Source organism: Taudactylus pleione, unplaced genomic scaffold (genome assembly GCF_031769625.1).
Source record: "Taudactylus pleione unplaced genomic scaffold, aTauple2 ptg001846l, whole genome shotgun sequence".
NCBI classification, from domain to species: domain Eukaryota; kingdom Metazoa; phylum Chordata; class Amphibia; order Anura; family Myobatrachidae; genus Taudactylus; species Taudactylus pleione.
This window is the reverse complement of record NW_028286243.1, coordinates 195,549-220,399: the sequence shown is the minus strand read 5'-3', so window position 1 is coordinate 220,399 and position 24,851 is coordinate 195,549. Positions and strand designations below refer to the sequence as shown.

The following is a 24,851-nucleotide window of genomic DNA, read 5'->3' as shown; positions in this document are numbered from 1 at the left end:
GAAGTTCACTTAATAATCGGTAACATCGGCTGACATCGGACTCGTACGCACCGCTTATGGTTGACCTGAACCTGCCGCAGGCACTGCGAGTGCCTCTGTGCAATGACACCTTCTGCTAAGTAAGCTGACGATGCGTCTTAATTATGCTCGCCCGTGAAACGGCGTTCAGACGCACAGACACGCCTGCGTTCGCCCGACCAGCCCCCCGTCACCACCCACAAACGACACTCCCTGTCACTCATGCTTGCGGGGAGTCTGAGTACTTCACAATCGCAGTGACTGGTTCGTGCACGTTCACTTCGTCTTATGTGCATGCGCAGAACAAAAACATCGGCGGCTAGCGAGCGGACGGAGCCTAGGACCGGGTCTGAATCGGGCCCCTAGTTCATTGTGAAGTCTTTTTTTTTTTTTTTTTTTTGCAGTGACAGATACGTCCCTGATGCGATATAGCGAATAATGATGGCGGAATACGCTGTTCAGTTAAAGACACAATTACAGGGGACATTAGCGTACATTGACTGCCTACACATAGGGCCTGATTATGATTCGGGTGCACAGTGCCCGTGTTTGCGCAATGCTGGAGAAGCCATATTTACTACCTTCTGCTAATGCGTGTTTCTGCACGGCCTCAACGAGAAGCCGCTCCGTCCACTTTTTTTTTCCGTCCATAGCCGCAATCGTCACCATTGATATTGGCACGTGCACCAGTCTCGTGCTAGGTGAAAGAGATCCGTCTGCAACAGGCTTGCTTTCCCCGCACGGAACTCTAGCCATATGCCCACGACACTGCCAGCAGACAGAATAGTGCAATGCCGCGTTCCCTCCCTGCAAACACCCATTTCACGCAAAGCGAGACCTGACCAAGATCCATCGGGACAGATATATGCAAAAATCCTTCTTTACATGCATTGTATGGTAAAACTCGCTATGCGCATGCGAGATGAGAGCTCTGCCCGACTCCAAATCAGCCCCGTAGTGAGGACAGCCATTGTGAACACGCAGCCTGCTCACTAGGAAGCAGTGACATCACATATTGCTTCACTGATGTCACTGGTCCCTAATGTGTCAATAAGCTGTGTCTTCATGAAAATGGCTGCCAGAATGCGCGCCTAGAACAATTAAGGAATGTTCCTATTTCTCTCTCTCCTTTTTTTTGGCTTTTTAGATTTGGTGCTGGACCACTCAGAATGGATTGGCCCTGGTAAAGATGGCCTCCCTCCCTAAGGAAGTGGACGAGTTTGCCATACAGGAACAGAGAGTGTTTCTGGATAGGTCCGTGTTATCTGTCTTGTACTGTCTTTCACTTTACTGTATAAATATTCACTGCAGCAGGATAGAGATTTTTTGCCCATTATATAATTTAATCCATTTGTACTCCCATCAGTTTCCCTATGATTTTCTTATCCCTATGGATAGTTGCTGATTTAAAACTAAGGGGGAGATTTATCAAAGCTTGGAGAGAGATAAAGTATTAACCAATCAGCTCCTAACTGTCATTTTTCAAGCACAGCCTGTAAAGTGACAGAAGCTGATTGGTTGGTACTGTATCTCTTTCCAAGCTTTGATAAATCTCCCCCTAATACAGAGGTTCTCATACTGGGTACCACAAGTTGGTGGTCCAGGACCATATGGTAAATGTGATAGGCAAAACCAGTGCTGGTGGCTGACAATCGTAAAATATATGGACAAACGGAAGCAGAACCCTGTCCACCATCACATAACTGACCCTTAGGATGACAGGGAAGCGCAATGTACTTCTTCTAGAAAAAATAAATAATTAAATTTCTCAATAAGAAACGTTTGGCCCAGGGGTGCCCTGAAAAAATGCCGATACTCTAGGGCGCCGTGATTCAAGAAAGTTTGGGAGCCACTGCCCTAATAGCGTAACAAGGACAATGGAAGATAGTAATATACAGATGTGTCCTTGCTCGTCTAGCCTCAATACGCCATGTAGCGCGACTTGCATAGCGTGAGTGAGCCGCCAGATCCCGTTTAAGTCTGCTAGCATTGGGCCTCTTTTTATTGTCAAAAATGCGTCTACGTCGTAATGCGATGTTACTAGGGCGCACCAGGAGACTGCTGATTAATGTGATATGTGACACTTGTACATCTGTGAGCGACTGAGACTGTTAACGGAACTCGGTGTGGAAAAAAATTTATTGGCATAAAAAGACACCCAGCGCTAGTAGAGTCTCACAGGAGCTGGTGTACTGAGGGGGGCTGTTCGACGCGAGGGCATACCTGTACTTCCCCCATCCCTGCTTTCTCACCCACTGTAATGAGATGATCTTTCCACACCAGCCTCTGTCCGTACAGATCAGTGTGTTCAATTTATTGTGAGCTGGCGGCCTCACCTTGAGCCATGCTCATTAATATTGGTCCCACCCATATAATGGCTGCATTCTGATATATACTGGAGAAAGCCGCTAAATGGCTCCCTTCTACTGTGACAGGTGACAAATGGGCTTTAAAACAGAAAATTTAATGTAATTACTGTTTCTATTCGGTCAGTGACAGGGACTATCTTTCATTTTAAACTAGTAGAATAATTGCCAAATTGATCATCCTCCTCTCAGTAAAGTGTGTATAGTAATACATAATCTCTTTTTTTGTTAAATAGTGTAGAGAAGACTCTTCACAGACCTCCCTACGAGGAAGTAAGGATTGAGGATTTATCGGCCAGCCTCCCCTCCCTCTCTGAGACCCAGATGGCCTATACCCGATTTAAGCAGCTCTTTCTGATCGGTAAGAATGAAATTAGAATTACACACCGTAATGTGCAATACCTTCACAACTGTGGAAATAGTAATGGATTCATTCAGTGGTTCCCAAACTGGGTGCCGCGGGGCACGTACAGGGGTGCCACGGATTGGTGGTCCCAGGGCCAAATCCAATTATGTATGGTCAATGTGATAGGGAAAACCAGTGCTGGTGGCTGACAAACATAAAATTAATGGACAGAAGCACAGCCCTGTCCTCCACCAGATAACGGAACCTGAGGATCACGGCTAAGCATCCTTTCTCAATAAGAAACGTTTGGCCTAGGAGTACCATGGAAAAAATGCTGATACTCCAGGGTGCTGTGAGTCAAGAAAGTTTGGGAACAACTGGATTAAAATATTAATATTTATGTCGCAGAGCTTTACCTAGTTTCTATAAAGGCGTCTTTAATTACTATAAACCAAAAATTGTGCAGTGGTGCTTAAGGTGGGTACACACTATACAGATATATCTGCAGATGATGGTTGTTCGTACACATTGAACAACCATCATCTGTGCCTGCCCGCAGGTCCCGGCGACCAGGGGGCGTGTCCCGGCGGGCGGGGGGCGCGTCCCGCCCCCCTCCTCGCGGCTGCCGCTGTATGTGTATGGGCGGTCTGCTGACCGCCCGTACACACCTGCCGATGGACAGATATGCCTGCAGACAAGTCTGTCCATTGGCTGTGCAGCACAGCCATTGCGATATGTCGGTGAACGCCGACGATCACCAACATATCGCGGGTACACACTGCCCGACGGGCAGCAGATACATTGGCCGATCAATTGATCGGCCAATGTATCTGTCAGTGTGTACCCAGCTTTAGAACTTTACACAATACAACATTGATTTGAATAAAGTTTGATTTACTAAAACATAATAACCAAAAAAAGCTAATAGCTCCCGGGAGTGTGTTAGTGATAAAATCATACAATTATAACATACATGGCTCCAGAGTAGCCAATACACAGCTATTCCTATTCAAACGAGGAATGCACATACATAATTGCTATATTGTTTCTCCAATACGAATGTAGCACACCTTCAATGAAACCCCACATAATGTAGCGATTAACTCCAGCAGTAAGTGAAAGCGGAATTGTAAATCTCACCCTGTAATCGTCCTCCTTAAATTCAGACCTAAGTAAAAGTTTCTTAAAAATGCACAATAAAGGAATTGGTATGCCAGTGGTCCGGCTCTGTTGATTTCAATGGGGAAAGTTAATAATGTATACAGAAAAGTTAGTAGGCTGCTAAGGGAAATGCTCCTCCTTCGGTTCCAGCCACAGCCGGTGTCTGACAGAAGCACCGATGTTATGCTGCTGAGCGGTATACATCGGGCTGTATCAGCCTTAAAGGAGAAGGAGGCTAAGTTCTGTGGTCACTTACGGTGATGCAACCGGTGAACAGCCGATAGTATCCCAGTGAGTTAGGCCACATAGGCCCTGAGAGGGGATCAGTATGCAGCTGGTGTTTGTCCCCAGGTTACAATCAGGAGGCAGCTTCAGCGCTGCCTCTATGGTCATTTGCGATGATCCAGCCAGTAAACAGCAGATAATGTCCCAGTGAATTAGGCCACATAGGCCCTGAGAGAAGACCTATATACAGCTGGTACCAGTCCCCCAGGAAATCTCAAACAGCCGGACAGGTTAGAATCAGGAGGCGGCTTCAGCGCTTAGCGGTACTGCTAGCACCTGTAAACTTCAACGCGTTTCTCTGTGCATAGACTACTTTCTCAAGAAGCAGGTGCATGTTTCTAATTACTACCTCATATCTGTACTCGAGAGCTTCATTCAATGGCAGCTGTTGGATCTGACATCATTCGGGTGTGGGCAGAACAAGAAAAACTGTCAGAGCGCGTAAAGGGAACTACACTTTCCCCATTTATGTCTCTTAGCTTGTACAAAGCGATACAATCTAGGTACTTTGTTTTATACTGGGCACAACTGAACAAAAAGAGTTTGATGGGAGCCTCAATTGTATATGAATATCTGTCTATGCTCCTTGTTCCCTATCCTTGACAATGAGAGCTCGCCCTTCACAGGGTACAGTCACATTAAGGGCTGAACTGACATCCCCTCCCCGTGAGTAGCCTCCGCTTACCTGTCAGGGTACAGGGAGTTCCCCAACCCTCGCCTAGAGTCCGCGTCCTACCTAGTTTGTCGTTTTTTTTGCTCTGTGTTTAAAGGTATGTCTCCTTACAGTTACTGTATGTATAATGTGTCATTGTTACTGTGTATAAATACCCTCTATGGCTTTTCTGGAACTTTTGTGGTGCCTTAACAATAAAGGCTATTAATAAATCAAATAGATGACCTGTTATATAAAGTAAGGGATAATGTTATTGCTCTTATGCATAATCCTACATTTTATTGTTATTCGTTGATACTGTTAATGTTCATAGTATAGATTATTTGTTTGTGATCTAGAAATGTAATTTACAAATTAAAAAAACAAAGTAGCTGATGCCTGGTGTCATGTTGGAAGTCATGAGTGAGTGATGTACAGTATTAACAATGGACAGTCTGTGGATAAATGGCTTATGACAAATATGACCTGCCTGTGTGTTAGAGAATTAAACCTCTAAGATCCATCGGGGCAGAGACTGATGTGATTGATATGTATTCTCTGTACAGCGCTGTGTATAATGGTGACACTATAGATATGACCGTTATGTAAAGTCCTAATGCTAATTTGATACAATTTCAAGGGATCTACTCATCCTTACATAAGAGGGCATGTGTAAGTGTGTAATGGGCAGTAGCAATCCTGGCACTACACCAGGGATGCACAGATCAGGGGCTTGGGGACTTGCATTCTGATTATTATTTTTTTATATGCATGTCAATAGCCAGGATTTTGACCAAAACCTCTGTAATTAACCAGAACCCCTGTCCAGGTCCTTGTTGCCTGGTGTTACGCAGTCCTGGATTTCCTGGTTCTGCACATGTTTGCACTTACAGTACTCCTGTGTTGTATGTATTGGTTGAGACAGAACCCAGCAGATGTTGCCTAAATGTACATTTTGTTTTTTCATGTTGCAGACAACGCGACTGACTACTGGGACACGGACTCCAAGTGGTTTTCATTGTTGGATTCCTGCAATTGGCTTGAAATAATAAGGTTTGTTACCAAAAGGACTTTGTGTATAATGTCTGGTTTGGTTCTTGCCGAGTAGAAGTTCCCTGTATGGGTTGTGAGCTAGGAGCCGCTGCAGTTCCCAGGGTCCACTTCTGGTCATCTGCCGGGGAAGAGCCCCACATGTCCACAACGTAGGAACTTAACGACGGCATCAATTTATTCGTGGAAAATATAAATATTGAAGTGTTGGATATGTAAATGTTTTGCCCAGGTTTTCCTTTTTGAAAACCTGCCCTTGTCTTCTGTTCTGTTGCCTCTATAGGACCCTTGTGCCAAAGTCACTCTCTGCAATTGTTTTTCTTTGTTTTGCGATATGATTTCCAACCTCTGTTTTTGTATTTCCACAAATTGTTCCATGCTGGTATGTTCTAACCATCTCCCCTTCTCCTTTCTATACTCCTGTTCTTCTCTCTTTTAAAAAATTATTTAAAATAAATAAAAAAAAATCTTATTATATAGCTTCTATAAAGGTGTCACTAATGGTATATACTCATAGGGGGAGGGGGATTCACCTGCTGGCATTGTCCGCTGGGCATATCGCACATGTCGGCCAGTTAGGGTAAACCCCACATTGCTAGGTGTTTTTTCTGCACACTCCTGTGGGGTGCGAGGCAAAAACTGGGATGTAGATGGACGTAAATTATAGTTCTGTAAAGGCAAATTGCCACCATCGCGCTGAATTAAATTCCTCCGATAGGGTGTAGTAGAACAGCTTTTAGTACATTGCCCAGACCTGCATTTACTGGCAGTGGTAGCAGTTCTCAGTATAGGGATGCATCAAAGCCAGGACTGACTACAATTGCTGTGTCCAGGTTCTGTCTGGCAAAAGTGACTACTAACCACGGATCTTGCTGTGATCAGTATATCAGTTTGTGGGACTTCTGTCCTAGGGCAGGCCTGGCTAGCCTGTGGCTCTCCAGCTGTTGTGAAACTACACATGCAAGCATGCCCTGCCACAGTTTTGGCATTCCCTAATAGCAAAACTTTTGCAGGGCATGCTGGAACTTGTAGTTTCACAACAGCTGGAGAGCCACAGGTTAGCCAGGCCTGTCCTAGGGGATACCGGCAGGCCAACAAATTGCAGCCAGCTATATAAACATCCTGCATGAATGTGTGCTAGAAGTTCAACCAATAGCTTTAACATGCAATAGAGAGCTGTAAAGGGTCATTACAGAGCCAGTCAGCTCCAAAAGATTGCTGGTAGCCTGGCCATAGGGGGAAGTTACAACTAGGTCTTGCATAATATGCCCTCCAGTGTCTACGTAAGACCCCAGCACACCAAATACGACAGACACTTGCTGGATGCTCAGCTGGAAATATGCAGCTGCTTGAGGGACATGAAGCTGCATAGATAACATTACCAGTGTACCCCAATTCATACTGAAGAGAAGCCTTGATTTGGACCCTTTTGCATTGGTCAGAGTGCTGTGAGAGTTTTACCTGTGTAGCATATACTGTACATTGATACTGGAGTACCTTACTGTGGCTGCATTATGTTGAGCAGGACAAGTTAGAATGAAGAGGGCCTCCTTTTTGTTTGTTTTTTGCCTATATACTATAATGGATTCTTTCAGGACTAATCAAGCTTGTAAAGAAAAACAATACATCTTTGGAAACCTGGTTCTTCCTTTAAAAATGTTCTCGTTAATGTGCATATGACTGAGGTTAGAGCACTTGGTTATTATTCTTCATCTGCTCACCTACCGGCTTTGAAGTGGTGAGGATAGAACAGTCTTTTTTGCCAGTAAGGTCATCAGTTCGTTTATAATGGTGCAGAGTATTTAAGGTGAGTTGTGCTATCTGGGAGGCAGTCACCTGTTCACTCATGTGGTTGTGGTAATGTTGACCCTTTAAGAAAATAAAATGACCCCCCCCCCCCCCCCCCCCAACACTGTTGCAATACAATTAATACATTAGACTGTATTTGTACAAATGTAAATAATAAAGCATACATAATACAACATTCCATCTGCCCCGCTCTGTGTTTACTTGTGTCTGCTAGATAGACAGGGAGCGAGCGGTCAGGGAGCTGAGTCACAGATGACAGGAGGAATCTGAGGTAGGGCATTGCCAGGAGGATAGTGCAAGGAGGCGGACTCTGCTTATATAGAAGCTTCACCCCTGATTGTGACGGGGGCAGTGTTATGTGTTGTGAGGAGGGGCAAGCAGGAAGCCACAGACTGGGTACTAGATAGTGTAAGCTACAGGGTCCTCTGCTGAAATCACTGGTTAACCTTCTGAAAAAAGTTGTCAAAAAAGGTGGTTGTGACAGGCAAGATACAGTAGCTGCAATCACAACTATCCCCCACACCTCCATCCCCTCTTTTATTTCACCGGGTTACTTAGCATCAAGCTTTTCAGGCTCTCGTTTCTATTAATGTCTGGGCCAATGCTACGTAGCCTGGCACCCCTGCTCGTTGTGTGGCCTCTTATGTATGTAAATAAATGTGTACCCTCGTTAACAGTAACATTAATTCTCAAATTATATTGACTCCTTTTCATTTTCTAAACCCACTGTAAATCAATGGCAGTTTGCATCAGGACCCTGTAAGTAGCTGGGTATTACATTTGGAGGTTTGGAGGACACGATTGTCTTCAGTTTGCAGTGATTTTGACCTCACAGCAAACTTCAGCCCCAATTGCGTTTCCCAATAGTGCACAGTTTTCCAAACTCCACCATTACAGTCCAGGTTTTAAGGATATCCATGCTTATGATTGGAGAATTGAGAGGGGAGGGGTTTCCTGTACGGCAACGACGTCTGACTTTTGAGAGAGAAAAGCATTAAGAACTAACCTCTGTTTATTTCGGAATTTAATCCTTTAGCACAGAGGTTTCCAAACTCCACCATTACAGTCCAGGTTTTAAGGATATCCGTGCTTGAGCACAGGTGACTTATTTAGTACCTCTGTCAATTTGATTCAACCATATGGACTCAAGCAATGGATATCCTTAAAACCTGGACTGTAATGGCGATGTTTAGGAAACTCTGCCATAGTGTATTTTACTGTTGCTGGAAATAAATGCTTCTCCTGTAAGATGTAAATGTTAGACTGAAAAGTAATATCCTTTCCTGTCAAATAAAGAAATGACCATAAATAAAATACAGTACTGCTGATAGGAGGCTGCCGGTTGTGTGTTACACTGTGTTGTCTCTCTGATCCTTTATTTTTCTATTCCAGGCAGTGCCTCAAGAAAGCAATCGAAGTCATCGAATATTTGGAAAGTCAAAGAATCAATGTGGTCCTTAAAGGTAAGACCTTGTACAGTGCAGCGCTGGCCATGGTTTCATGGGAGAGTTCACGTGTGAGTGAGGAGGAACCAGCCCTAACTCCATCTCTGCTGAGCCCATGTGTTCACTTATTAGACTGACTCTTTCCACCATCAATATCAGTAATTACTTCTAGTCACCACCTAGAAACACTTTGTGGTTCTCGCTTTGGCATTAATCTGCAGTGTCAGATGCTAAATGCTGGAATGAATTTGTTATTTATAAAGAAAAAATAAGGATATTGTCTGGTTATCACTAGACATTAACTATTAAGTTGGAACTTTGTTTGAAAGAGGGGACTCTACTCTTTCAAATGAGGGTGTTCCTGAGTGTGTACATGCCAGGTTGTGGGTAATCCCCCATCTGTACACTCTACCAGTATTACTGTATATTGTCTGGTCTCCCTTCTTTGTAAATGAGGGTGTTCCTGAGTGTGTACATGCCAGGTTGTGGGTAATCCCCCATCTGTACACTCTACCAGTATTACTGTATATTGTCTGGTCTCCCTTCTTTGTAAATGAGGGTGTTCCTGAGTGTGTACGTGCCAGGTTGTAGGTAATCCCCCATCTGTACACTCTACCAGTATTACTGTATATTGTCTGGTCTCCCTTCTTTGTAAATGAGGGTGTTCCTGAGTGTGTACATGCCAGGTTGTAGGTAATCCCCCATCTGTACACTCTACCAGTATTACTGTATATTGTCTGGTCTCCCTTCTTTGTAAATGAGGGTGTTCCTGAGTGTGTACATGCCAGGTTGTAGGTAATCCCCCATCTGTACACTCTACCAGTATTACTGTATATTGTCTGGTCTCCCTTCTTTGTAAATGAGGGTGTTCCTGAGTGTGTACATGCCAGGTTGTAGGTAATCCCCCATCTGTACACTCTACCAGTATTACTGTATATTGTCTGGTCTCCCTTCTTTGTAAATGAAGGTGCTCCTGAGTTTATAGAAACCAGGATAGGAGAGAGATTCTCCCATTTCTGGATTTCATAATGATTCCTGCAGTGGTCCCACATGGTCAGAGAATAACTACTCACGGGTCCTTGAAATTAGTCTATGGGTGCTGGGAGTGGGAGGACAGAGCATTTTTAATGATCTCTTCCCTATTTCCTGGCTTTTAAAATGTTCTGCAGTGTTTTTCCTGTATCGCCATCATTGCTCATCCCTAGCAGTTAAGGGGTTAAAGGGGTTCCTTATCCTAAAACACCCCCTGCCGCCACTGCATCCTGTGCCCGCCCCATCGACTTTACAACCCCTGGCGGCTTTTGCATGGAATCCAGCATGGCTACCTGCAGCGTCTCCTATGATAAACCTATGATAAACTTTTGTTATACAAAGAATGGATCTGTACATCTTGTTGCCAGGACTAAAGTATGTGTTCTTGTTTTACATATTGGTCAGTAATGTTTATGATTCTACTGATTATCAGAGGTCTTTCCTTGTATTTTGACGCCATAGCTCGGTACGTGGTACCAGGCGGTATATTAATCTGGCAGGGGTGGGAATGAAGCTTGCCATAACGTGAGCATATGGTTAGTGTTGCAACAAACCCGTTTGCCATGGGGTTTCGTTCTACGCTAATTTCAGTCAGAGGTTAGGGGTCACCTATGGGTCACTGTGCGTTGGGATTTGCTGTTGCTAATTAATGGTGTCCTTCACATTTATCTATCCAAAGAGGATTCATCCTAGGAGAAATCTAAAATATGTAAAGTATTCAAATGAGGTTTACAATACCAATTGTGTAAGGTCTTATGGGAATATAACACACTGTAATGTCTAAATTCTTCATTTTAATATTGGCGTTTTGTTACCCTTCTCGCCGTCCTGTAGAAGACACGGCGTCTGATTTCTGCTGTCTGATCGCCAGCCTTGTGCAGATCATGATGGATCCACATTACCGCACCCGGCACGGCTTCCAGAGCCTCATCCAGAAGGAGTGGGTGATGGGAGGACATGCTTTTCTGGACAGATGCAACCACCTCAGGAAAAATGACAATGAGGTTAGATAAAGGGTCATTCCATCCTATCGGAACATCTGTAAAAATCATAGTTTTTGCCCAAGGCTTGCAGAAGGTCTGCTGGGCAACCTAGGAGATTGCCTCTTAGGCATATTGTAGCCCAGCGTCCCACTCGCAGCCTTAACATTGAGGAGCTAAGAAACTACGGCTGCTGACCCTGCTCGTCAACAACAGGCGCTGAGTGCGGGGGATGATATTTAGGTGACTGTTTTATAGGTTCTCCTACTGGTAGCGCCAGCCTGCAGATAGGCTGGTGTTATATATGTGTTCTATATGCCAGGCCATGTTTTCCAACCCTGCATTCTTTTTTTGCATTGCAGGCTCCTGTATTCTTGCTCTTCCTGGATTGTGTGTGGCAATTGGTGCGGCAGTACCCCCTTGCTTTCGAGTTCTCTGAGACCTACCTGACTGTCCTCTCAGATAGCATCAATATACCCATCTTCAGCACGTTCTTCTTCAATTCACCATGCCAAAGAGATGAGCACAAGTGGGTAAGAATCCCTTTACCGCTGATGAAAACTGATATAAAATGATACCTGGGCTTAGTGGTTGTGACTGCAATAGAGACAGGAGATGGGTCTGTTGGTAAGGATGAAACGTTAAACAAAGGCACCGCTAGAAACCTGTGGGGGTAAGGAAGGAAGCCGGTCTATCGGAGCTGGCCAGAGAGTTCTTGGTGGAAAAGAGGAGCTGCACCAGTTGTGTTGGGAGAGAAGGGGCAATGCAGGGAGGGATGGTAGGAGTTTATACCTGGAGCCCTGGAGAGGGGGATCAAACAAGTCCAGTGAGCATGTGGCCATTGGGGCTCAACAACTGGACATTGGCAAGGTGGGGTAACAGGAATAGAGGGGGAAGGTGAGGGGGGGACATTTTGGGTTTCAGTTGGTTAGGAGCAGATCTGAGGGGTATGACTAGGACTGAAGATCTGGCTGAATAGGACAAGATGTTGTATGACAAGATAAACTAGTGTCCATCTTTGTTTTACTTTGTTACACATTGTCATTTTCCTGACATTGTTTGTAGTTGTCCTCAGCAAGTGTGGACAGTCTTTATATAACGTCCTCTCACACAATGAATAACCAGGAGGGCAGGCTATGTAACTAGTGCGTTGGACAAATGATCCGTTATTCAGTCACTAAGGGCAATGTAGTGATTAAGGCAAAGTTTTCCTAAGCTGTGACCCCTTTCCGTCTGCTGGAGCCTGGAAGCTTTTTGTTTCTCCTTGGCAGGCCGAGGACGGGGTGGGCAAACAAAGAGGACCTTTGAGTTTTTACACCGTCTGGGATTGGTCGGTGCAGTTTGAATGGAAAGCTCTGTCCTTCTTAAACAACCCTCTGTACGTGGGGAAGTCCAAGCTGGAGAGAAGTCGGAAAGTGCCGCGCTCTAAGGTAACATCTCTATTATTTCAGCTGCGTGGAATATTTTTATAGCTTCAAATCTTCATGTTTGCTTACAGCTGTGGAGGATACACTGATGGTTCCACCATGAATGTACAGGGATAGCTGCACTTTCTGTTCATTGCAGCTATTTTTTTTATTTTTCCATCCACTCCCAAAGCAGCGTTACTTTTATATTCTTTTTTTAATATGTCACGTTGTTCAAGGGATCCTGTTTAGTTTTCTGGTTTTTTTTATTAGAAATATTTATTCTTATTATTATTATTATCCTTTATTTATATGGTGCCACAAGGGTTACACAGCGCCCTTACAAAGTACATAAACAGATGAGCACGCAAGAAAATAGTTACGAACAGTACAAACCTTACAGGACAAATAGATGAATTATAAACATTGCTGCATAACACTTAAATAAGCAGCAGGGTGTCCGCAACCAAGTGTTAGGTACTGTTGTAACTTAAAGTTATAAGCAAGGGAAGTATAATTAATAAGGGTTATTCTGTTTTGATTCTGTGCTAAGTATTGATTCCTACCTATCTATACACTCTAAAATTGTCGCTATTTAGCGTTATGAGTCGCACAAGAAATAATTGCTTTCAGACTTTGATTGTGGTTCCAAAGCACAAAAACTTATTACTCACCATAAAAGCAGATAGTTACACGCTGTGATCTAAATTACAATTAGCGCAAACAAATTATACAGTCACAAGGTACAGTCGTTACATACGCACGCGCTCTGGATCCTGATCCCGGCATCAAAGATGAAACCTCCGTCAACAGCAAAGAAAGATGACTGGTATCTAGTTTCAGAGAGCCTGCATATATACTCTTACAGAGATAGCAATACAATAGAACAGGTTGGCATGATTCCATTGGTTCTTCTGTTACAGTACAGTTCATAGGTCAATTCGTATGGTCACAGTCCAGCCTGCAACAGCTCTTTGTGTCCATTTTCCCGCTGCATAATAAAGCTCGACTGGCTGCATTACAGGATACATTTTAATGCCTAACTCTCTATGACCCATAATTTGCAGACACATGTTGCGATCTCCACCGATGAAACCGGAAATCTGCAAAGATACAGTGGTTTAGAATGACACCAAACACGGTCTGCTTATCATATACTAAGCCTTAGATCTCAAATAACATGTTTTTCACAACATTACTGATATTGAATAAAACCTTACATATTAACCTTAATGCTATGGAACCTTTTTATGTAAGCGTGCAGAGTGTAAGTATTGGGGTATTAAGAAAAGACGCTAGTACTTACAATGTGTGAGATTCGCTAAAATGGCACTGGGCGGCCAGTCGCAAAATGGCGTCTTGCGGCCATTCGCAAAATGGCGTCGTGCAGATTTAATTTCTCAGCCAATTATCCGGCTTCGACACTAAGGGTCCTGTATGCACCGCTAATGGCACTTCTTTGTTCTTTTCATCTCTGTAAGCCAGAATTGTTGGCAGTATAGGGCAGTGGTTCCCATACTCCGTCCTATGCACCCTAACAGTTCAGGTTTTAAGGGTATCCATGCTTGAAGCACAGGTGATGTTTAGTTTTATTTAACCATTTGTGGTCACGCATGGATATCCTTCAAAACTGGCCTGCTCAGGTGCGGTCTGTCGTTTATTTTCAGTTTATGCATTATTTTTTATATTTGTATTTATTTCTGGACAAGCAGGACTTGAACTGTGTCAGGTTGGCCGTTTTTACATAGTTTGTTGAAAAAAAAAAATGTTGCTACCGGCCGGAGATGGTGAGTAACCAGGGCTGTCAGGGGAAGCGAGTCTCAGCTGTTACCACTGAGGGGGTGGCTTGACGTTCACCCTCTTCGGCTGGTCTATTTTTTAGTAACTGCTGCGTTAGCCAGCTCCTGCTTCACAGCGGTAGCAGGCGAAGCATGAGTGGCATTAACGCAGAGTCTTAGTAAATACACCCCTAAGTGTTAGTTACTCAGTCTCACAGCTGCTAGCATGTCATGTGATGGAAGAGGGGGATCATTTTACTGTGCAGACAGGAACCTTTTTAAAGCTTGTATACTCACTGTGTCATGTGACTGTGGTCGCCATGGTAATTACTGTGCAGAAATATAAATAATGTAATAGCAGCCTAATAAATCAAAACGAGTAAAATGGTATTTACCAAGTTTCTTTTTACAGCCTTCTACAGTCACATGCTACAATTTTTTCTATTTCTTTTCATGGTATTGCTACTGTAACCTCAAGTTTCATGTGATGCTAATTGTGCTTGTTTTTTTTTTTTTTCACAGCATCAGAGGCAATTATCTCTGCCGCTTACCCAATCAAAAAGTTCCAATAAAAGAGGCTTCTTCAAGGAAGAAACCGGACCTTTCATAAAAAGTCTCCTGGGCAAAAGGATCAGCAAACTAATAAATTCCTCAGATGACGTGCCAAGTAACTACCGGCTCTTCTACGAGAATTGGCACCGGAAACCAGTGGACTTTCACGGTTTGATCCTGCCACACATAGAGGGACCTGATATCTGCGCCTGGGCCCAGCGCCACCTGCGTTGGATTCCGGAAGCGCAGGTTATCGGGGGCGGCAACGTGGCTGCTATGCAGAGAATTTTGGAGCTGATGGATGAAATTCAGAGTCTAAAGAAGAAGGTTAAAGAGAGGCCGACCTCCCACCACTCTATCGCCAAGGAAAATGACGTGGATACCCGACGCAAGAAGTCCGTCCGCCGTTCATCACTGTATCCATTTGCTCTGCTCCATATAAGCTCCTTTAGACCCTCCATATCTACCACCACGTGGCGGAGTTGGGAAGCGGAGGATGAACTTGTGAACAGGGATGACGAGTATGTTGACTTGGGCAGCATATGATTCATGCAACACATCTCCTGTCCTATACTGTTGCTGGTCAGGCAGCTTACCAAATGTATAATTTATTTCTAAGGGTTTTCATGTTATTGGCCGACCTATATTCCAAAGTGTTCGTCATTTATTGATTGACCTAAACAATCTATAGGTTAGCTCTGGTTTATAGACCAAGTCCGTTATGAACGGTTCACAGGGAACAACCCACAAGTCTTTATTGTAGAAATGCGCAAAGGAAATTGGGACCAGTAATAGGCTCGGAATGTTCTGTAGATTAATAATTGTCTGCAGTCCAGTAGCGGTGTTCCCGAGAGTCATAGGTTCTCAGCTACCATTATTCACAAGTCATAAACTTGTGATCACGCTTGTGACAAATAGTTTTAGTCCTTTCCATATCACTTTTACACGTTGGGCCATCAAAAATGCAGTCACTATAGTCCTAGTTTTTTCTAGCCAAATTCCATATTTTAGCACTGAATATCTTATACTTGGGAGTCTTATTTTCCTGGATTACAGATTAAATAATAACTGGCAACCAGAATATGGCTAGAACACTTATCAATAAGAGGGATCATTGTTCCCTTTGAAGTTAGGCCAATCCAAATCCGGGTCATTGATCATCACTAGAAAACAGAGCACAAATGTCCAATTAACTTAACACTGGTGCAAAACTTTTGTGACATTGGCTATTTAAGTCCATTTGGCTGACACTGCTTAAAAAAGGTTTTCTTAGACTTTTTGAAAAATGCTAAGTAATTATTTTTCTTTCTTCTCCTTCACAACCTATTTTATGCCTCTGCGTAGTCACCCGAATTGTGCTGAACTTACTCTTGCTAGACATGCAGAGCGAAATGTTATTATTTGTATAGAGAATCAATATATTGACTTTGGACGTATAATTTAAACGTTTAACTGTTTTCTTTAAATGAGGTATTTAGATTAGTGAATTGATCTATCCCTGACCACAAATTCTGTGATTGTCTATGTTACTGCTCACTGCCAAGCCGTGTAAACTCGCTGGTGTATGCTGAGGGGGACCTAGCAATGCCTTAACCGCTACAGCAGCGACAGGCACCTAGATGTTTAGCTGCGGCGATTCATTGGCGAAGTACCAAGTGCGTTCCACAGGTGGGACGTCAGTCGTTGCTTACTGCTGGTCTAATGTCTGATATGCTTTGATGTATTGGAAAATAGTTTTACCTCAGTCATTTTATGGAGGAGAGATGTAATATATTTGCTATTTTGTAATTATATATTTTTTATCTCTGTAGCCTGTTTGTGGTTATGTATTTTATTTACTGTTCCTGCACTGTCCTCATAGCAGTCAATTTTATGTTCTATAAATGTTAAACAAATGAGTGCGTTACGGTATGACGTTATTTATTCTGCGTGCAGTTTGTGTTAAACTAGAATAATCATTCTCCAGCAATATATAATGGCCCCACATAGATAATCCTGCCCACTACCAAATATACTACAGCATTGCCGGGGGGTGGGGATACCGGGCACACGCGTAACTCTTATACTACTCAGGACTCCATGTAACAATGTTACTATTTTTCGTTCTAGTATCCCTGCATCTGGCAGTGATGATTACTAGTGTGCCGCCGGTATTTAACCAGACTTTCATGTCCGGCGGGGTCCAGCAGTGACCCCTTCCTCTGCGGCGTCCTATGCTGTGTTGCCAGCAGCCTAACTGTCGGTGATAAGTTCCTGGCAAATGCTCATGCACAACAGCCATCCAAGCATGTTGCTTCAACTCGACGGGGTCCTTATTACTGGCAATGGTTACTGTATCTATAGATGGCTCAGGGATTTCTTCATACACAGCAGTAAGCTAAGCTTTCCATTGTTCACTAAATATTCAGTTTAGTGTCAGAAACGAGTACTAAAGGGGTTGTGACTTGTTCTTAAATAGAGCCCTCAGGGCTAGCTGGCCAGCCTTAAGTGCTGGCTGCGGGTAACTCTTTGGGTTCGGAAACACTAAGAGAAACAGTCCTTAAGGGACTTAATTGTAAATAATACACACACACAGGAAACATACATTTTAACTAACAAATGCCGGGAGGGGGGTTACTGCTCAACCGACCTACTAAACGGCCCTCTAGAGCAGGCCTGGCCAACCTGTGGCTCTCCAGCTGTTGTGAAACTACAACTCCCAGCTTGCCTTGCCACAGTTTTGCTATTAGGGAATGCTAAAACTCTGGCAAGGCATGCTGGGACTTGTAGTTTCACAACAGCTGGAGAGCCACAGGTTGGCCAGGCCTGCTCTAGAGTTATGTCCCTAGGAGTTCCGGCTACTGAGCCGCACCATTCGCCCCTCCTGCCAGCAAAGTAGAGGCCAAGTTCGATCTCCTGATTTTGTCAGGTTCGTAAAATCCATAGATAGATACTTGAAGGTCCAATCTCTGGTACTAACGTAAAGAAGTCCAACAGGATCCATAACCCCTCATCAGTACTATCCCCCAACTCAGTAGGGTTGTTTAGTGGACCAGCTGATGGATAAGGTTCCCTTTTAACCCCAGACCTATTTCTATGTGGTGTGGCTTCCGGGCAGACTTTAGATAGTGTTTCTAAGATAAATTGCAAAGGGGCAGTTGCTTTACCTCCCCCAATTCCTCCAGTGGCAACAGGCATCCTGCGGTGAGTGATTCTGGGAAGACTAACTGGTCTTAGCAGTGACCAAAAGCACCATTTTATTTTTCTAAGCCATAAAACATGACAAGCTTTGGTCTTGGGTTAAAAGACCCTGAGTTAACCCATGTAGGACCAACCGGTGCTCTATATGGCTGATCTCTAGCGGAGCAAGTTCCACAAAGCCTTCACAACTTCTCTGACTATTGATGGTCAGTTGAATGTCTCCCTGGACTCCAGTGATGACCGTTCTTTTTAGGGAGCATGTTGGGGAGTCCAGGTGCCCAAAGAACCTACCTGTGACATAAAAGAACAATTTACAAGAATATTGGGGAAAAAAAAAACACATTACAGACATTTTATACAATTGTGTAGTAACAACTAGTTAAGGGGCATGCCATTTGGGATAGACCTTTATTTTTTATTATGCCCCCCTGCTGTTGACACAGCCTGAAAAATGTGCTTAATGAATTTGTAAAAAGTTTCACACCAAAACTAGTCTTCTGTAGAAAAAAACAGTCTAATTTTACATTTTTGGGATTTTTTTTTTTGGTTCCCAAAAATAATCAACAACCAAAACGTGGCGTTGCATCATGATGATAAACCAGAAAGAGTGTGTGTGTTTTCTTTTAGACCAAATTCTACTTTGTATATTGAGATTGAATTGTTTTTTTATTGGAGCATGACCCAATGAAACATACAGGGCAAGTCAAAATAATGATCCCGATATCTATCTGTGATTTGCTATGCGAAATGTAATGAGTGTTTCTTGTTGCGAGTTGTGGGCTTTGAAAGGCGATCGCTCAAAGGGCCTGATTCAGCAAGGATCGCAGTTGCAAAGACGCACGCAATCGGGCGATTAATTCGCATTGCGTATGCATCAGAGTGCGCAAACTAGCAATTGCGATGGGAAATGCATTTACAGAGGCTACGCAGACCTATGGCAGGGTGATTGACAGGAAGTGCTGTTTCTGGGTGGCGATGGGAGGGGGGTGGTCGGGCGAACTCAGGCGTGCCAGTGCGTTGGGACGGCGTTGCAGGGTGTGCATAAATTATCCATTGCAATTCCATACGCAGCCTGAGGCCTCATATATTTTTAAGGGGCCCCCCAACTCCGGTCTTAAACAGAGTATATACATATATTTACATGTATATATGTTTATATACACGTATATAAGCAGTATGTTGTGTATTGTTGATATGTGGATATAATCTTATAGAGCGCATCTAATAGGCTTGTCAGCTAAGGTAGGAGGTGCGCGCACCCTAATAACATAAACTTCACCTAGCATTCCTATGCATATACAATACCTATATTGTGATATCAGAATAAGGAACCCAGCGTTGCCATCTGACTGTCCGGCAATTTAATTGCAGCTTATTACCGGACTTGTTCCAGGTAATTTATAATCATTACAGACGGCATTTGGAATACTGACCAAGGGAACAACGAAAGTGGATCTATTACTCGTTTAATGTGCCTGATGCATTTTTGCAAGTTTTTTACAAGGTTTTCGTATTTATAAGACTGCATATGAACTACAGGTCTCTTAACTATTTGTAAGCAGTGATTTTGCAATACGCTGCCCTTAAACTTTGGACACTGTGTGACTCCATGGATATATATTTATTTTGTGCATTTATTTTGTGCTGTCATTAACCTTGGTGTACATTATATACACACATTGTTCTATTTTGTTTGAATTGCATTGCTACACAGTGTTATATTAAATGCTATTTTTATTTGTACACATTATATCTACCTACTCATTCATATATAGACACGTATATTAGCATACAACATAACATTTGTTGACAATATTGATCCTAGATTTTTAACACATGTAGTTCCATTAGGTGCGCTCTATAAGATCATATCCACATATCAATGATTTATTCCGGTGATCTTGGAAGGGGTCACTTTGATCTGTGGCAGCCCTAAGGATATATAATATAGCTTTTTAATCACTCCCTGTCAAAAAGCGCGGACATCACCCTACTGCTATGCTATGTTCTGTATAGTGCTCCCGACCTTATGGGTATGTTCTGTAATGTGCTACCCCATCATCTGTATGCACTGTGTTGTGTCCCCTTTCCCCCTCCTGTGTCCATTATTATGTTCTCTCCCTGTGTCCATTATTCTGTCCCCCCGTCTGTGTGTCCATTACCTCCCCCCCGTCTGTGTGTCCATTACCTATCCCCCCGTCTGTGTGTCCATTACCTATCCCCCCCGTCTGTGTGTCCATTACCTATCCCCCCCTTCTGTGTGTCCATTACCTATGCCCCCCCTCTGTGTGTCCATTACCTATGCCCCCCCTCTGTGTGTCCATTACCTATGCCCCCCCTCTGTGTGTCCATTACCAATGCCCCCCCCCCCCCTGGTGTCCATTACTTAGCTCCTCCCCTCCCCCCTTCATATACTTAGTGTTCTGTAGTTTAGTCACCTTCTTCTCTCTGCCTCGTCTCCTCCTCCAAGGGGGCTTACATCTTCCACAGATCTTCTCCCCACTGACAGGACAGTCAGGTCAGATGCTGCTGGCAGTACAGCGCAGCCACAGACAGCGCTACAGTAGTAAGTCAGTGGCGTCTCCTCCTCAGTACATCATTGGATAAATGCCGGTGGCGGGCACCCATCCGTGTAGAGCACAGCGCGCGACGGCACCTATGTGATGTCAGGCAGCGTGACGTCACGTGACAGACTAGAGGAGGGTCTGAGACACACTAAGCGGCACAGGGAGGGCTTATGAAGCGAAGCCATCCACTGCGCCACGGCTGCTCTAGTTTGTAATATGTTTGGCGACCAGGACTCAGAGAATTCAGCAGTGTGCAGGGGGTTGCTCGCTGGGCTGGCAGGCCCCCTAAGCCTCCGGGCCCCGTAGCAAGTGCACCCCCTGCACCCTCTATAGTTATGCCACTGTTTAGTGAGCATACTGTAGCATATAAAGAAAAAATAGATGCATCTATAAGTCAAAGGTAAAAAGTACTATATACTAAAAAGTTGACACAGAGGAAACACATCAAGCAACTGCCTTTTGCGCATAGCATGCAAAAAAACAACACTGCTATAGTAGTGACAAGAAAATATGCTTCAGCCATTTTATTATTTTCCTAACCAGACTAATATGGCATAACGACAGGTCATCGTGACCCAGATCGTACCGTTTACACTGCAGGGTTTTACAGGTTATTCCCATTTTAAACCCTGCAAGTTACCTGGGATGGATTTCCAGGTCACTTGACCCGGGAATCCAACCCTGTCTCCAGGTGGGCAGTAGTAGCATTTGAACAATTAGGGGAACAGCCCAAAAGGAGAACTGAATATAACAGGGTTTGTAGTATGTCATTGTCCTTTGAGGCAACCAGTGTGAAGCTGCCAATTCTCCAAACCCAGTCCATGTTTTCGAGCCCATACTGGAGATACAGAAGGCCTCAGGCAATACAACAACCCAGGAAGTTAGTCAATGACCATACGAAGTCTGGGAATCAAATTGTTCTGGTAAGAGGATAAAGTAGACAAAGGGATATCATCCCCAACAATATACATAGGCCTCAAAGCAACAGGTGGGGACACCACATTAGAAGGAGGGACATCAACCACAGAGTCATCCATCTCCTGCAGGAGAATAACAGTACAGGTGAGAGGACCAATCTGAAAGTGAATTGGGGTCAAAATGAGACAGCAAATGGTTAAATTGGTCATCCATCTCATTTTACCCAGTTCTATCGCTAAATGGGTGGCAAAAGCATTATCAGTAAATCTCAGGGCAGAGACTTCCACGACTGGTAGAGGAGAGAGGCAAAAGTGGGGGGATATTGCCTGGCTGGAGCCATTTGTGATTGTCCATGGTGCGTATATAGTAATCAACGGTAAGTCCAAAAAGATGGCTGGTGGTAGGGAAAATCGTATGGCTCAGCCTGCTACGTTGGAAAGCTTGATCCAAGAATTGGACACAGGTGCTCTGAGGTTGGGTAGTACAGACACAAACTGCGGAGAGACCAGCTGAAGAGAGATTGCAGCAGGAGACATTCAGCTCGCGCCAAGGAGCGTCAAAGCCAGACGATGCTAAGGTGCAGGAGGGAGGATGGCACCCGGGATTGGGCGGCAACATAACCCAGGAGTCCAAGGGAGAGTTCAGACGCAGTGGATGACAGAGTACGTAGGGAGAGGTTTGTTGGAGATCCTGGAGGTGATGTGGGGACCTGGTCTATTGCAGCCCTTGAATGGTGCTACCTGCGATGAGGTTCTCCTCCATGGGAGGACTGACCTTAATTGTCACATTCAGCTATAAAGGACTTTATTATTTTACTTTGTAAACCAGAGTTTTCAGATCTATGTGGTTAAGGTGTTTCTGATGGGTAATGGATGCATGGCAAGGGAGGGGGTTTGTCTCAGGATCCCAGTGCAAAGCAGTATTATCCCAAAGGCAAAAGAGCCCCAGGCATGGTGATCTAGCCAGGGATTTAACCCCAATGACTTGTTGGTAATGCAACAGTGTTTCTGCGAAGGACCTGGACTGGAAAAGCAAAGACGCTTGATTCAGGAATGCCTAATTTGCTGTCCACAGAGAATCTTGGGTAGGTGTGCCCACTTCACGTCCTTTCTGCATTAACCCCTTTGCTGCTGAGGGTTTTCTCACTCTTGTGCTGAAGTAATTTTGTGATTATTAGCACTTGTCACATTCCAACATCAGTCAATGTTTTTTTTTTTTTTTTATACAGCACCCACAGATATTATACTGTACCTTGTTTTTTTCAGAAGGCTATTTTCAGAAAATACCATTAGTCTTCCTTTTATAGATTCTGAAACCTCCCCCAAATTTTTTTTTTTTAACCCAAATGGCCCAAAAAAATGTTTTTAATTGAAATTTCAAGAAAGGGAACCAAAAACAAACATGATTTTTTTTTTTGTAGATTTTTTTTAAACATAACATAACTTTCTGGCTCTTGTACCGCCAATAATTTACTTTTTAAAAATAGTCAAAAGTAGGAATTCTATATGTAGGTTTTGAAAAAAAAAAAATCCTTTTTTTTTTCACATTGTCACTGTCTCGATTTAAATGCTTATTAAGGGCGATGTCTGATGCAGGAGAGCAAATTTTTGTGACTGCACGTGCACCAGAGCCGCACTGCGAATGCACAGCGATTGGTTAGCATTTGGGGGAGGTAATGGGCGAGTTGGCTAGAAAAACGCATCCATGTCGGCAAGGTTTTGTTTTTTTGTGGTGGGAAGAGACGTGGAAGTCCCAGCAGGGCAGCAGAGTCTGAGTAAGGGGCAGTGCTGGGGCTAGAGATGTGCACAGACCTCCACATTTTTTGGTTTTGATTTTGCCAAAACCACCCTCAAATGTTTTGAATATCGATGTCTTTGAAAACGGATATAAAAAAAAAAAAAAAGTAAAAATCACATAATTGGGCCTATTTTTGTTCCTACACTATTATTAACCTCAATAACATTAATTTCCAGTCACAGTTCACAATATTGTTTTCACCTATATTGGGCTGCAGCAAGCTGACTGGATAAACTAAGCGACAGAACAGCAGCACAAACACATGTGGCAGTTTAATAAAAGAATGTAGAACATCTGGGAAACATAGTGACACTGCAGTGTCAGACAGGATGGCAATTTAACTATACAAATGCTATAGAATGTTTCAACTTTCAACTAATACCCCTTTCACACTACAAGCAATAACCTGGGTTATTGCACGGGAATGCGCAGCAACCCGGCTTACTGTGCAGTGTGAAATGATCAGGTTGAAATAACTTGGGTTGAGCGACCTGGCAATTCAACCCTTGTAACAAACAGGATTGAACACGGGTTCAACCTGGTTCTCGGTGCAGTGTGAACGGGTAACCAGGGTCAATGAGACCCAGGCCCCGTTCACAGCATAGGAAGAGCCGGCGCTTGGAGATGATCTCATCTACAACCGGCAGCTCAGCATGTGATGGCAGTGATGTCTGAAAGGGTTCTCAGGCCGGTCACACCTGGGATGGACGCGTGAACAAAATCCAGGGTGCGACCCAGCATCACGATGTGAAAGGGGTATAATCAAGAACTAGATCAGAGGCTAGAGACCAGTACAGGTAAATGAAGGCAGAGTATTACAGTGTTAATATAACTCTAAAAAAAATAGAAATAGAAATACTATTACAAAACAAGCATCCAAAATCCCAATGACATTGATTAAGTAATAGATTAATTGCAATACTAATATAACTATAAAACAATTAAGAGAAGTGAAAAAGCAATTACAAAACAAGCATCCAAAATCCCAATGAGATCGATTGATTAATTACTAATACAACTATTAAAAAAAATCAGAAAAATGGAAAATGCTAATACAAAAAAAAATCCTAAATCACAATGAGATTGATTGATTTATTAAAGGAATAATATAACTAGAAAGAAAAACAAATGTGAGAAATGGATCAAACCGTTAAGGATCCACCATGGTCTGAGTCTTTCCTTGCTGCTGCGTCTGGTGTATGGAATGTTGGCAATTTTATGTCTTTCATCAGTAAATTATCCCTGTATTGTTAAGAGGTTATGTTTTTTTCTTTAACATTGTGAAATATTGTTTAGATTTCAGGTGCCTTTTTTTTAAACCTACTTTGCCCTTGACCTTTAGTAAATGGTGAAGTACTATGACTGGCAGCAGCCGCAGCACAAGTACTTGGCTGCTGCTGCAGGTCTTCTATCGACTGATCCATGATTAGTTTTATTTTTCACACCAGGACAGGAGTAAAGCTACGGTTGTTCATCTTAACTGCCATCACACCAAGTGAACGTACAACA

The 24,851-nt window shown here is 43.5% G+C and overlaps 1 protein-coding gene across 1 annotated transcript in view; it reads left to right on the top strand.

Annotated features, from left to right (window-relative positions):
• The window catches only part of MTMR12 (myotubularin related protein 12), a 79,744-nt gene extending 63,054 nt beyond the window's left edge, over window positions 1-16,690 (top strand). Inside the window, exons 9-16 of the mRNA XM_088465107.1 lie at window positions 1,166-1,272; window positions 2,621-2,745; window positions 5,803-5,881; window positions 9,080-9,150; window positions 10,999-11,168; window positions 11,507-11,677; window positions 12,416-12,574; window positions 14,851-16,690. Of these exons, the coding sequence (XP_088321233.1) occupies window positions 1,166-1,272; window positions 2,621-2,745; window positions 5,803-5,881; window positions 9,080-9,150; window positions 10,999-11,168; window positions 11,507-11,677; window positions 12,416-12,574; window positions 14,851-15,426 (1,458 nt within the window). The 3' untranslated portion in view covers window positions 15,427-16,690. The remainder of the gene's footprint in view (window positions 1-1,165; window positions 1,273-2,620; window positions 2,746-5,802; window positions 5,882-9,079; window positions 9,151-10,998; window positions 11,169-11,506; window positions 11,678-12,415; window positions 12,575-14,850) is intronic.
• Window positions 16,691-24,851: the final 8,161 nt, after the last annotated feature.